This window comes from Lagopus leucura, unplaced genomic scaffold (genome assembly GCF_019238085.1).
Source record: "Lagopus leucura isolate 7727_CA_CO unplaced genomic scaffold, USGS_WTPT01 Super-Scaffold_100015, whole genome shotgun sequence".
Taxonomy (NCBI): domain Eukaryota; kingdom Metazoa; phylum Chordata; class Aves; order Galliformes; family Phasianidae; genus Lagopus; species Lagopus leucura.
Window position 1 is genome coordinate 5974356 of NW_024962269.1, and position 14713 is coordinate 5989068.

At 58.2% G+C, this 14713-nt stretch overlaps 1 protein-coding gene across 1 annotated transcript; it reads left to right on the forward strand.

The window, feature by feature from the left end:
- The first annotated feature begins 2737 nt into the window (after nt 1–2737).
- ONECUT1 (one cut homeobox 1) lies at nt 2738–14687 on the forward strand. The gene is made up of 2 exons (XM_042876278.1): nt 2738–3800; nt 12724–14687. Exons 1-2 carry the CDS (start codon nt 2738–2740, stop codon nt 13011–13013), a joined length of 1353 nt encoding a protein of 450 aa, XP_042732212.1. The 3' UTR covers nt 13014–14687.
- Nucleotides 14688–14713: the final 26 nt, after the last annotated feature.

Genomic DNA, 14713 nt, shown 5'->3' on the forward strand with positions numbered 1-14713 from the left:
CGGCGCGTGCGGGGCAGCGGCACACGGTAAAAGGAAAGGAGGAGGGGGGAAGGAAAAGAGTGGAAAGCACCCCCCCCCCACCGCCCCCCCCGCCCCCCCCCCCCCCCCGGCCCCCCCCGCCCGCCCCAAGAAAAAGAAAAGGAAGGAATAAGGGGAAAAATAAAGAAGAAAAAGGAGGGGGAAGGAAAAGTAAAGAGGGAAAAAGTAAAAAAGAAGAGGAAGGGGGAAAAAAAAGAGAAGAGAAAAAGGAAAAGAAAATGAAACGGGGGAAAAGATGGAAAAGGATGAAAAAAAAAAAAGACAGCCGCACAGCCGCGGCCCCGCCGCCGGACACCCCCAGTTGTCCCAAGCCCGGCCGCCCCGTCGGGGCTGCGCCGTCGCAGGGCCCGGTGCCCGCTTGTGTTGCTGTCAGCGGGAGCCGGCGGCCGTTCCGTCTGTCGTCGCACGGATTTAAAAAGCACAACACGCGGCGCAATTCAAACAACCGAAGTTGCGTTTTAAGTCCGCGCTGAGTATCTGCTGATCAAATAAAGACTTAAGGGCGGTAACGATTATTCTGTTAAATATATGGTACTTGACTGCAAAGCGGTAATTGATTAAAACACCGAAATGATGCGTCCCCGGCACTCCCCCTCCGCCGGCAGTGCGGGAGGCTCTGCGCCCGGGGGGGCCGGTACTGGGCCACCCCGACGGCTTCGCAGGGTGCGGGCAGTGCGGACTACGTGCGGGGTGCGGTCCCCGGACCGTTCCGGGGCGCCCAGAGGGAGTCGTCGAAGAGCCACATCCTCCCCGCACCGGGAGCGTACCGTTGCCAAGAACTCCCCGGGAGCAACGGGAAAAAATTGTTACGAAAAAGCGGCGGACGGGCGGGGTGCAGGGCCCGTGACCCGCGGCCGTTACTCCCCGAGCCCCGAGCCGCCCCGGGCCGTGGTCCCGACGTGGGGTGTGCGGGGACCGCGTTCCTTTCTCGAAGAAAAATCGGATGCTGTGATTTTCCCCAAACTCGAGCAGGTGACTTCCGCGTGGCCGAGTTCGCGTTGGCAGCTGCTCGCCCAGTGTTGTACAGAGGAACTTTTGATTAATTTAAATTTAAATATTTAAATTGTACGCAGATACAGTTATCGAGAAGCTGAGCGTCCCCATCAGATCCGGAATTCCTCGCGTTGGCCCGAAGAGCGACCGCAGCCGCTCGTCTCGCTCTAGAAATGCTTCGATGATTTCATTTTATTTTTTTGCCCGAGGCCAGGAGCAGCTTTGGGTGCTCCTTTCCCGTTCTATAAGGAATGGGGCAGCGCTGTTCGGGCCGCGCAGATTCGGGCGTTGGGACGGCGCTGCTCTGCGCGGAGTTCGGTGAAGGGACAGCGGAAGGGCTTCAGGAAACACCCGGCGGTGGGCAGCGGCCGTCCCTCGGAGGCGCGATTCAGCGACTCTGAGTTTTGCCGTAAACGCACGCGGAGGTGCGTGGGGTTTTCATTTCAGGGAATCGTGTTTTTTTAGGGATAAAGACCCAAAGGCATCACCTTGGAGGGCCGCGCACGCAGCTCTGGGCACGCAGCGGCAGCGAACTCGAAGTCCCCGCACCCGCCTGGGGCACGAGGTCAGTGCCCCGCCAACGCCGCAGCGCGACGCGGGGCCGGGCCCGAGCGCGGGATGCGCCGAAGCGCCCCGTCGGGCTCCGCTCTGCGCCGTGCCTCGGCCCGGTGCTCCGTGACGGGGCGACGCAGGAGCGGCCCAGGGTTCCCCGTGCCACGCACCGCGCTGACAGCGCCCCGCAGCGCGGCCGGAGCTGCTCGTGGAGGCAGAGCCCCGCGCCTCCTCTCAGGGCTGCCCCGTGCCGGAGTGCTGAGCCCGTCCCCACGCGCCGGCTCTGCCCCGACCCTCCCGGCCACGGCCCCGCGGCTCTCCCGCAGCGCGCCCGCCCCGCGCCGCCGGCGGGGTCCGTTATTGTTAATGGGCGGACAATGGGCACATCTGCCCGTTCTGCCGGGATAAAGGCACCTCCGCTTACGAGGGGCCGGCGGGGGGGCCGCTTTTCTCTCTCTCCTCCTCCCTCTATTCTTTATTTCGGGGGGAAAAAAGGACCCAGCGGCCGCGCTGGGGCAGCTGCTCTCCGGGCACGGGCACGGCCCCGCAGCGCCTGGGGGAGGGGGGCGGTCACCGCAGGGAGGTGGGGTGGGTGGGCTGCTGCAGAGTGGGGGCACGGCTCACGGGGCGGGATCCGGGGGGAAGCGGGAAACCCCGCCCGGGCGGCGACCGCAGACCTCCGGGGGGCCGCGCGGTACCGCGGCTGTGAGCGCCGCGCGCGGGGCTGGCCCCCTTAATAGGAGTGGTGACGTCACGGGGCGGGGCGCGCGGAGGCGGGGCGCGGGCGGGCGCGGGGCGGGGTGGGGCGGGGCGCGCATGCGCCGCGCGGAGCGCCGCGGCGCTGCAGCAGCGGAGCGGCGGCCAAACGGCGGAGCGCAGAGAGAGCCATGGCTAGAGATGGCGAGGGGCGCGGGCGGACGGCCGCCGCGGCTGCGGAGCCTGGCCTGAGGGAGCGGGGGCCCTAGGACCGAGCCGGCGTCGTCCCGCAAAAAATAAGAAAAACTCAGTTAACCACCAAAAAAAAAAAAAAAAAAATCAAACCCAAGCGCCACCAACCCAGCGGCGACGGCACCGAGACCCCTCCAGAGCCGCCGCGTCCCGCGGGAGGAGCCGGCCCGCGCCCGCCGCACCACACGGATGTGCGCGGCCCGCGATGAACGCGCAGCTGGCGATGGAGAGCATGGGCGACCTGCACGCGGTGAGCCATGAGCCGGGCGCCGAGCTGCTGGGCGGCCCCGCGCACCCCCGCGCCGCCGCCGTGCCGCCCCGCGGGCACCTGGGCGGCCCCGCGCGGCCCGCGGGCATGGCGCTGCTGGACGGCGGCGACTTCCACCACCACCACCGCGCCGCCGAGCACGGGCTGGGGGGGCCGCTGCATCCCGCCATGAGCATGGGCTGCGAGACGCCCCCCGGCATGGGCATGAGCGGCACCTACACCACGCTGACTCCGCTGCAGCCGCTGCCGCCCATCTCCACGGTGTCGGACAAGTTTCCGCACCACCACCACCACCATCACCACCATCCGCACCAGCGCCTCCCGGGCAACGTCAGCGGCAGCTTCACGCTCATGCGGGACGAGCGGGGCCTGGCGCCCATGAACAACCTCTACGCGCCGTACCACAAGGACGTGGCCGGCATGGGGCAGAGCCTGTCGCCGCTGTCGGGCTCGGGGCTGGGCTCGGTGCACGGCTCGCAGCAGGCGCTGCCGCACTACGCGCACCCCGGCGCCGCCATGCCCGCCGACAAGATGCTGACGCCCACCGGCTTCGAGGCGCCGCACCCCGCCATGCTGGGCCGGCACGGCGAGCAGCACCTGAGCGCCCCGCCCGCCGGCATGGTGCCCCTGGGCGGCATCCCGCACCCCCCGCACGGCCACCTGGGCGCGCAGGGCCATGGGCAGCTGCTGGGCCCCGGCCGGGAGCAGAACCCTGCGGTGGCGGGCTCGCAGGCGGGCGGCGGGAGCAATTCAGGGCAAATGGAAGAAATCAATACCAAAGAAGTCGCTCAGAGGATCACCACCGAGCTCAAGCGATACAGCATCCCCCAGGCCATCTTCGCCCAGCGGGTGCTGTGCCGCTCCCAGGGGACCCTCTCGGACCTGCTGAGGAACCCCAAGCCCTGGAGCAAGCTCAAGTCCGGCCGGGAGACCTTCCGCAGGATGTGGAAGTGGCTCCAGGAGCCCGAGTTCCAGCGGATGTCTGCTCTGCGGCTGGCAGGTGAGCGGAGCCGCGGCGGGACGGGACGGGCCCCGCGCCTGTGCCCGGCCGTGCGGGGGCGGCTTGGGCCCCGTTCGGGCCGCGCTCGGCCCCGCGTCCCCGCGCGGTGCCCGCAGTGCCCGCGGGTTGCGGAGCTCACGCCGGGCGCCGACGCACGCGGTGGCCGCAGGTGCGGAGAAGCGCCTCCGGGAGGGCCGCAGTGCAGCTCCGGGCAGTGCCGCTGCCGGTTCCGCTTTGTCCCGCCGTGACTCGGGCCTCCCGCAGCGGAGGAATCGGCGGCGTTGCGCGGCCGGAACGGGGCCCGGGCTCTGCGCTGCCCAACGCCGCGCCCACGGGCTCGGGGAGCGCAGCGAGGCCGGAGCTTGGAGTGGGTCGGAGCTCTATGTCCGCCCGTGCCCGGCGGGTGCTGCGGAACGAGAGTCGCGCACAGACGTGCGGGCCCGGCGTGCAGGAGCAACGCCGTCGATTGGAGTCGTTCGGTTTTTAACGGATTGCTGTGGTGATCGTCGCGCGGAGCGTTGTGGCTTTGGTGTGGGGACGAAAGGAGCGCCCCGCGGCCGTCCGGGCAGGTCCGGGCCGCGGACAGGGCCCGGCCGGGCGCCGTGTGCGACAAACGAAGCGGAACGCGTCTCCTATCCCGTGGCCTCCCCGCGCCTTCCCACCCCCGGCTTGTGCGGGACGCGGGTTTAATATGCCGTGAGCAAGGGGCTGTTAATTAAGTGATAGGTCTCCACTAATTTGTCCCTGGAGAACGCGAGACAGTCGATCCGCCGGGGTCACCAATCCGTTCCGGAGAAAACAACGAGGGAAGCCGCTCGTCTCCCCACTCGCAAACGCACCGACGCGCGGTGCCGGCAACCGGGGGACCCCCGGGGTGCGCTCGGCCCGGCTCTGCGCTCGGGGCCGGGGGCGGAGCGGCACCGCTGAGACGCGGCGCGGATCCCTTGTTCCTCCCGCGCCACCTCGGCTTCGGCCGCGCTCGGCGTCCAAGGTCCGAGCTCGGCAGCGCCCTTTCCGCCTCCTGCGCTCTCTGGGAGCCGCGCAGCCCCGTCCCGCGGGCGCTGAAGAGAGGCGGATGGGGGCCACTTCCGACGTCGCCCAACGACCTCGGGGCCGAACCGTACGAACCGTGTCGTACGCCCCGAGCCCCGCTCGTGTGCGCGGATCGCTGAGGAGCGGCTCCCCGCGGCGCCGCGCAGCCCTTTGTTCGCTCCCGGTGCGCCCCTGCACCCGGGCGGCAGAGCGGGGCGGTCCGGGCAGAGGGACAAAGCCTCGTCGTTTCGCGTCCCCTTTCCGACGCTACTGGACGGCCGGCACCGCGGAGAAGCGGCCTGCCGGGCTCGAGCCGTTCCGGCTGCCCGGGGCCGAGGGGACGCGGGGAGCAGCGCCCGGCCCCGCAGCGCCCGCCCCGCCCCGCCCCGCCCGGCCCCACCTGGGCCGCCCGCCGCACGTGCTCATTTGCATAGCGGCGTATCCCAGCCAATGGGGGCGGTCCTCGCAGCGCTCCTCCGGCCCGCAGGATTTGGCCCGCGCGCTGAGCGCCGCTGGCAGGAAGGGATGCAGGCGGGTGTAAGAGAGGCGGGCGGCGGGCGACCTCTGCGAGTGCGTCAGCTATCGATCTCATCTCGTGCAGGTTTTACATGTGTGATGACCTTACCGAATGGTAAAAACCTGCCCGGACTGATACTGATGTATGAACGTCAGTTCAGAATATCATAAATTACTCCAGTCGGCGGCAATTAAATTTCACGTCCCAATTATAGCTCACTCCCGGGCGTTTACGGACAGTTGGCGGCGGAAAAACGCCCGGCTTCTTCCCGCCGGTGTCCCAGGGCCGCAGGCGGTGGGGGGATTTGGGGGGGACCCTCCCTGTGTCTCCGCCTCACACCCCAGCAGTCAGAGGGCTCGGGGTCTGTGTGGAAGCTGCTCTGGGGCCCCGGCGCTTCCCCGGGCTGCGTCTCGCAGCGTGAGCAGCGCTGACCTCTTTCAGCCTCCATCTTATTCACCCTATGTCCCCTCTCCTCTCCATTCTCTCTTTGTCTGCCCTTCCACTCCCCCCCATATCGCTCAGTACGTCTCCGCTCGGCTGTTTCTCGCTCGCTCTTCCTTCGGCCCCACACCGCCGCCGTTGACACCTGGAGGGCAGCGAAGGGGCTCCAAGAATAAACGCGGTTCGAAGGAAGCGCCCGGCACCGCCGCGGCCCGTCGGCATTTCCGAGCGGTTCTCCTCCGCGGTATTTCCCAGCGGTGCGGGCCGTCGGGAGGGGTTCGGGGGTGGCCTCTGCTCCGGGGGTGCTGAGCGCGGCGGTACCCTCTCTTCTCCTTCTTCTCCCCGCCCGCTGCATTCCGGTGACCGGGCTGTTGCTGTCTGTACCTATGCATCTTTTCTCTCCTCCCCGTCTCCTTTCTCTCTCCCAAACGAAATCTCGGCCAAGCCAAGCTCTGGGCAGCCTGCGAGGGTTTCTCACCAAATTAACTCTAAAGAAATCAATACCATAATCAGAGCGTTCTCCGCATTTATATGGAATCTGATGAGGGCCGCCCACCCCACTCCGCAGCCCGGTGCCGCTGTGGGCCCCGTGTTCTCCAGCAACGTCATTGCGGCGGGACCGACTCCCAGCCGCTCGCACGCACCGCATTCGCCCTTCGTTAGTGTCGGCCCGGCGGCTCCCGCCTCTCCCTTGTTCGTCCGTTCGTTCATTCCGATCCGCTGCGATTTTGACGAAGCGGCCTCGGAACCGCTCCGTCCCTTCTGCTCGCGCCTCCCGGGTGCTGCCGTCGAACTGCCCCGGCCAAGTGCTTCCCGCCGTTCCCGTCGGTTCTGCGCCCTCTACTGACCGCCTCCGCGCCGGGCGGCGGTTGCCCGGGCCGGGACACCCCGACGGGGCGGGCGGACGGATGACGGCGTGCGGCGCCGTGCGGGCTCGGGAGCGGCCTGGATGGCGGCTGCTTCAGCACTGCGGACAGTTACCGGCGGCGCGGGGCCGCCCGGGGGACTCGGCCGAGGGTTCGTGGGAGCGCGCGGAGCCGTCCGGCGGTGCGGCTGTGCGCGCGTCGCCGGGACTGACCGCGCTCGGCTTCGGCTACGGGACCCCGCGGGCCCCACGCAAGGACGGAGTCGTTTCGAGCGCGGGAGCCGCGTGCTCGTGGCCCGTCTCGGGGCAGCGCGGTACCGGGTGTGGCTCTGCCCGGTGAGCTCCGGGCTCCCGCTGGCTCTCTGTGGCTTCCGCACCTCCGCGTGCGCAGATCCAGAGCGGCGATTTCGCCGCAGACATCGATGTCTCGGGGTAGATCACCTCCCGGCGGAGAGGCGACGGTCTCAGCGAAATTCTTCTGCAACAAAGCTCACTCGAGGCGTCCCGCTCCCGAGGAGGTCGGCCCCGCGATGCTTCTCACACCGGCACCGCTCGGGCACACGCTGCGGGGGACACCGAGCAGGGCGGGGGCTGCGGGGGTCCGCCCGGAGCTCAGGGCACGGCCGCAACACGGCAGCAGCCGCACTGCAGTGCTCCGGCGTGGGGACCCGGTGGTGGCACAGCCGTCTCAAGGACGCAGGGCAGCTCTCGCTGTTTGAGTACTGTCGGAATTGACGAAGGGCTTTCCAACTAGCGGGGGAGAAGTGGGGTGGGGCCTCAGGAAACAAGTCCGAGTGCCGCCCGCTCGGTACGTGCCTTCGAGGGCCTTTAAAATCCCAGCGAAGCTCTGGGAGCGGAGCGCGTCACTTCCACAGCCCGGAAACCCCATCTCGGCGGCTGCGGCGGAACCGGGGCTGGGGCGCCCGCACGGCAGCGAGGCGAGGGGCTGCGGGGGCGGCCGCAGCCGGGCGCTGCGGGGCGTTGCGGGGCGCTGCGGGGCGGTGCAGCCGGAGCTGCACGGCGCGGAAGCGGCGATCCGAGGTCGCCACCCAGGGGCCAGCAGCCGCCAGCGCTCGTAGGAAAGGAAGGGCTAACGTGATTAACATATTGATGGAGTCGCAAAAATCATTCATTAAGGCAATTTAATCTTTGCTATTAAATGTCCTTTCAATTCATTTGGGGTAATTAAGATGCCGTTAAAGTGATTAAATTCTAATTACTTATGCTAGACAAAGAAATATTTGTCACAGTAATATGGTTAACTAAAGACCCGGCTCCAGAAATTCAGCATTTGCTGTAAATGATATAGCAGGAATATCGGGTGCTTCCCCCATTGATCCACTTAGCGGCAGGCCCTGGGTGGCCGTGGCAGCTCATGCAGGTGCTCACGGGTCTGTCAGCACTGCGGGCACGTGGAGCCCGGAACCCCACTGCAGAGTCATCATGCCTGAGCCCGCCTCGCTTTGTTATTCCACTGGCAGCAAATTAAGGTCAGATTTTAATACAGTGCAAGCAGTGAGGTGTTTGGCACTGGCAGTCTCAGCTGGGATCCATGCGTTGGCAGGGTGATGTTGGGCTGTGAGCTTCCCTTGCAGATACATCCTTAACTCTTCTCATGTTGTGGAACAGCAAAAGGGGCGTGATGGCAGAGAAATAAGATCCAGAGCAAGTGATGTAAATACAGATTCCCAGAGAGACAAAGTGCTGGATGGTACCGGGAGGATCTAGAGAAGAGAACTGCCTGCCTTTAGCTCATGTGGTGAGGTCTCTGGCAAGGTAGCTTGTCAATTGTAGGCCCCTCATCTTGTTCTCATATTCTCTCCAAATAGGAGGTTTTAGCAATTAGGAAAGATCTCTCTGCCTGCTCCAGAGGTGTTATTCCCATGACAAGGATGGAGCTTATCACCCTTAATTGTATGTTATCATCACTCTGAGTTTGCCATATACTTTTGGCTACTCACTCCCAGCATGTCCTGTAGCCATGTGACTGGGACCACCTCTGATGTCTGAACCAGGCTCAGCCTCTGATGGAAACCCCACTGGCCTGCCAAAGGCAGCCCCCTCTGGAGGAATTTCCCCCCAGGATACTTTCTGGGCTGTACTGCTGAAGGCTTTTCCCTCTCTGAAATTGCTGTTGGATGTGTTGCAGCGTTTCAAATGGAAAGCAGGTGATTTAGAGTCCCAGGGTGTTGGTGGGCCCCATTTGGATGGCCAAGGCAGGTGCCAGATTCTACAGATGGAACGTGGCAAAGATCAGAAAATGCATTAAAGAAGGGAACTCTGACAGGGTTTTGATGTCTGTGACACATGCCCTGCACAGATGGAGTCAGAATAGCAAAAAGATTTCATTTTGCCAGAGGAGGGGGAAAAAAGGGACCCTCACAAAACTTGTGAGAACTCTCAAGTCAATCTCCCGCATGCCTGCTTGTGTTTCCTGCAGCATCCTGCTCTGCAGCACTTTGGCTGGTTCCTGGTGCAGCGTGAACTCCACACTGCTTCCAGAGAACCCTGCACTGGAGCCTCTGAGAGAGGCATAATGCTGTTTCGTTTTTTTTTTTTTTCTCCTGCCTGTCTGAAGGAAAAATGCTGTGCTTATGGACAGTGACGTTTTGCTGTGCTTTGTCCCAGTGGCTGTTCCCCCACACCAGCAGTGTCTGGTGTCTCAGTGTTCATGGCTGTCTTTCCATCTTGAAAAGGAATCATGAAGCAGGGAGCCCTCAGGGTGCTGCGTGCTCCCTTGCCGTTAGCCGCTGCACCTGCAGATGTGTGTGTGCCTCAGCTCCATCTCCCCTAGGTGCTTGAAAGCGGCTGTGCCACTGAGGGTTCCTATGGCCTCCTCCTGTTTGTAGTTCCTGGCTCAGCCTCCTGGACACGGCTGTGGTGGGACTGCAGGACAGCGTGCTCAGAGCAGCGAGGAGATGTGCAGAGCTCCCCAGCACCAGCAAGTGAGCGCAGCCACATCCCTCAGGCGGCTTGTGAGGAACAAAGGGAGACAAAACTGGATTGATGGGCTGTATCAGGAGAATTGCACGTGTCAGAAATATCTGCTGCTCAGGGCACAGGAAGATAGAAGTGACGGGAAGAGGCCAGAGTTCAGCACTGGATTTATAGGGCTCCTTCTAGCACTGATAATATTGCATTGTCATATCTGCACCTGTGTTGCCAGACTCAAAGGGACTATACTCTGCTGTGTTGTCTTTTTTAAACTAGGCTTTCTTTAGGCTCTTTCCAAAGGCATCGTGAGGTGCTTCGCTGTTGGGTGGAGGGCAGGGCTGGCTGCGCTGTGTGCTGTGCATGCTGCGCCGTGCTTACATCCATGCATCAGTGTGTGGTAAGCAGTTCTAAGACAGGCTCTGGCGTTTTACCAAAAGAGGTGCCAGCTGGTGTTGGTGAGGCCTGTGCCTCCAGCAGCTGCCTGTGCCACAGGAGCTCTGGCTGCAGCGGGCACTGCTGCTGTGTGGGCATGGCCTGGGCAGCGCTGCCTCGCAGCAGGCTTCACCTCGCTATGCGCATTTGTTCCCTGGCAAGCTGGAAGCTATAATTTATTATTAAAATTGATTGGCTCCAATGCAGGAAAAACGATCGTCAGGAAACCCTATTACGGTTTTTCATTATCACCATTATTTATTTTTAAGTGCTATTAATATTCCCGGGCCCAGACAAGGCAGAAGATGGAGGCGGGAGCCGCCTTCCCCGCTCAGGCAGAAGCCTGGCAGCCCTGCTGTGAGCTCTGTGAGCCAGGGAGCTTTACCATGGGCCAGGCCTTGGAACCAGCAACCTGTGTGATAGTTTGTGAAAGTTCCACGTCCCCGCTGTTCTGTTTTGGTCTCTTCCCTTCATCAGCCAGAAAACAGCTCATAGGAAGTCAGTCCCAGCTTGGTATCATCGGTCACCTGCGAAGTGAGGTGCTAGACAAACTGGAGAGAAGCAGGACATACTGAACTCTGAAATCTCTGACATACTGAACTCAGCTTATTTGCATCATGGAACTGACAGAATTTGTTCTATTCTGCTCAGCAGTGGGCACTTTTTTCTTACCCATGGGATGTTGCTAGCAGTAGTCATACAGCTGAACTTTGAGAGCAAGGTATTGGGTAACTGCTGAGACATTTTCTAGGGAAATAATTATCCAGGAATGTTAGATCTCAGAAGCAGAAGCTCAGGTAGACATGATACGCGAGTTTCACAACGTGTGGCTGTTTTGTTCTCTGTGATTTCAGAGAACCCTTGTGCTCAGTGGTGATGGAAGCCCCGAGGTCAGCACAGCCAGGTGAGCCAGCTCTGTGTTCCTGCTGATGTGGGCTGCACTGCTGGTGTAATTGGGGCTGCGTGGCAAATGATAGTCTCTCTGCACAGTCTGTCCAGGTGAAAGCTGGGATTTGTGTTGTCTTTGGAAAGGTGTAAAGCAGTGTGAGTAGAAATGAGCTGCTGGGGGCAGCTAATGTGGAGTGGGTTCAGCTTGCCTCTTTAGCTTCTCCCTCAGGAGCTTCTGACCTCAAATGTTGAGGGGTATAAGAGTTGAGATTCCGTCTCTCTCTCCTGCACTCCTCATTTTGAATACCAACTGGTTACTAACAGACTATTCCTGCAATAGTATTTTTAACCCACGAGTTATCCATGTTTACTTCCAGTTGGGACCCAGAATTATTTCTGAATTCAGTGTAACTATTTCACTGATCCCTGCAGTGGGTTCACCAGCTTAGTTCCGTGAGAAACCTGTTGCATCAAACCTGTTTTTCAACCCAGAAGTGATACCATATTTTAGAGGTTAAGATGTAACTTCAAAGCACTCTTCAAAGGTTTTCAGATAAAAATAGCCATAGAAGATGTGAGTCTGGCACATCAGTCCTTATGATCATATGGAGGGGTGCGTGGCTGAGACCCACACCATTAGCCTCTGCAAAAGCACCTGCATGGATGGGGCTGGAAGGCAACTGGAGGGGCAGACGGTGTGTGACCGTTCTTCTGTCTCCCTCAAGCAGATACACCCTCGTGACAATGCTGGCCCTGGGTAACAATAAAAGGTGGAGGAAGGATCTTTGTAAAATAATTTGTTGTCTTCACTCTATATCCATGAGATAGGTGGTTTTAATATGATCAGCACTGATCTCCACAGAAATAAGGGCTAGGATCTCCACAGAAACAAAGGCAGAACATCCATATTCTTTTCAGAAGTACGTCCCTAAATCAGCATTAAAGGACACTGTTAGAGCGGAAAAAAAAAGAGGAAACAGACAACTTCAGACTCTTTTGAAAGTGAGACAGACCAATCTGTCCTCCCAGGGAACCTTTTTATCCTGGCTAAATGCTAACAATATGAGCTGGCAGGCGGTCAAAGGCTGCAGGGGACTTGGAGCTGTGCTCCCAGCTCCCTGGTTTCTGCCGAGCAGGTGATCTGCAAGGCAGATCTGGGGTTGTATGGCCTGTCAGTGGTGTGTGGTGTAACAGCTCTCTGAAAGGGAGCGGAAGGGAGAGAGAGGACAGAAGAAAGTGAAATTGCGTAAGGAAGAGTTGGTGTGCCATTGTTCTGTGTGAAAAGATGGTTCTTTTAGTCATCATTCTGAGCTGTGAGATGGTATCAGGGTCCTGTTTTCTCCCAGTTCCTTATTTCTCAGCCAAAAAAAAGAGGAAAACCATCAGCAACAACAAAACAGAAATGGATTCGCAACAAATAGGGAGGATTAAAAATGCAGGAAAGATTGACTTAAGAGCTCTGTGAATTTCCACTCTACGTTCGAGGGATGTTCCATAGTTCAACCATGTCAAAATTTAACCTCTCAGGGACAGCTTCACTGAGTTTTAGCAGACAATGGCAAAGGCATTTTTTAATTTATTTCCCTTAATTTTTCATAGCTTATAGTGTGTTAAAAAATAAACCCCTAAACTTGTCTTTAAACTGACTTGTGCAAGTGCCTGTCGGTGGACCCACAAAACCTGCATGTAAGTGCATGTCTTATCCCATGCCACACATCCTCGCCAAATGTGGAAGCCAAAGTGAATGCTCCTTTTATTCTGGTTGTCTTTTACCACTCTGCCAGACCTCTAACCAGTGCTCCGCTTTCTTGCAGCGTGCAAGAGGAAAGAACAAGAGCACGGGAAGGACAGAGGGAATACCCCCAAAAAGCCTCGGTTGGTCTTCACGGATGTCCAGCGTCGAACTCTACATGCAATATTCAAGGAAAATAAGCGTCCATCCAAAGAATTACAAATCACCATTTCCCAGCAGCTCGGGTTGGAGCTGAGCACCGTCAGCAACTTTTTCATGAATGCACGGAGGAGGAGTCTGGATAAGTGGCAAGACGAGGGCAGCTCCAATTCAGGCAACTCATCTTCATCAAGCACTTGTACCAAAGCATGAAGGAATTACCACAAACTAAACCTCGGTGGAAAAGCTTTAAAAATAAATAAATAAATAAATAAAGACAGACCGGGACCTCAAGATAGCAGGTTTATACTTAGAACTATTTGAAAAAAATGTTATTTATAAGTCCAAAGAAACCAAAGACTTATTTCACCTGCATTATGACTTTGTTCTAAGACACACGCTTTAGTAGGATGACAACTTGCAAAAAATAAAGGAAAGAAGAGAGTGAAATGGAATGAACAAAGTGGAACACGAAGAGAAGAAAAGTAGACCACTGGTCTCACACCTTCATCCATGATCATCTCCACCGTCCTTGGCTGTGTAGTGGTTTGGAGCATAGTGATTTCTTGTCATTGAATGGACATCCTGTCAGATATGGCTCTTCATTTCCACAGCGATCGCCATGAAGGTGTGCAGTGTGTCTGTGCTGTGTACACACCGGTGGTAGGGACTGAGTCAGAGCTGGTTGGCAGAGAGGGTCGTGCGTGGCATAGCCAGCAAGGCGTGGAGTCGTCCGAATGCATTTGAATGGTAGTGTGATTTTTGCTGTTTTGGTGTTTGAGCTTCCCCGGCGCGATGCCCGGACACGAGTTCAAACTAGGCAGAGAAATTTTGAATGGTACCTAAACCAGTGCATTCTCTTTGTTTGTTAAGGAATGTTCAGATTTAAAAAAGGGAAACTATTCCATCCATAAAAGTTGACTAGCTACCAAAGAACACATTTAATAATTATATTGCAGGTATTTTATTGCAATGATTTTAATATTCCAAAGCTATTTTTACACAAAATACTATGTAGAGTTATAGGTATAAACTAATCTAACTGTATAACACATAAAACTTGTAATCAAGACTGTTATTTGCCATTAGTAATGTCACATTCTTGTTTCTTTTCACGAATGGCAAGAAAGAATGGCACAATGGGGCTGGGGCCCAACACCTGGTCAATGCTCATTGATGTTAGGGAGCTCTTTTTTCTTTCTTTCTTTCTTCTTTTTTTTACCTACCGACTTCTAGGCAGAGGAATAGCGATATATGTGAAGACTTGGGGGTCTTTTCCCACTGAAAGCTGGTAGGACATTGGGTAGTGTGGATGGCAGCAGCTCTGGCAGGAGCTCTGGATGTGCCGTCAGAAAGCCAAGTCATGGCTCCTCTGGAGTTGATAGCAGTGTTCCCATGACACAAAGGCACAGCCTATTGTCACGTGGCTTCCTGTCCACGTGCATCAGGCTGAGCTTTCTTCCGTGCATTCTTTCTTGCTCATCTGTTAATCCAAATACTGCATGAAGTAGTTTAAAATTCATAGTTGGAAAGTTTAACTGCTCTGTTGCTGATAGAACTTCAGAAGATAAACCGTCCCATCCCTACTCTGAAAAAAGTAAAAAGAAAAGCATGCAACATCTGCAAACTGAATTTTAGTGTAAGGGGAAATTAGACTTTAAAAAACAATTGGACTTTAAAAACAAATTTTAAATACATGTGCTTGTTAGATTTCTACTGGTGTCCTGAATTTCTGTCATAATTCTACTAGGCATATTAAATTCCAGAGTAACCAAATATGCAGGTTAGGCCCAAGAAATAGGCAATCTTACACTCTTTTTTATTTCCCTTCCCTTCCCTTCCCTTCCCTTCCCTTCCCTTCCCTTCCCTTCCCTTCCCTTCCCTTCCCTTCCCTTCCCTTCCCTTCCCTTCAC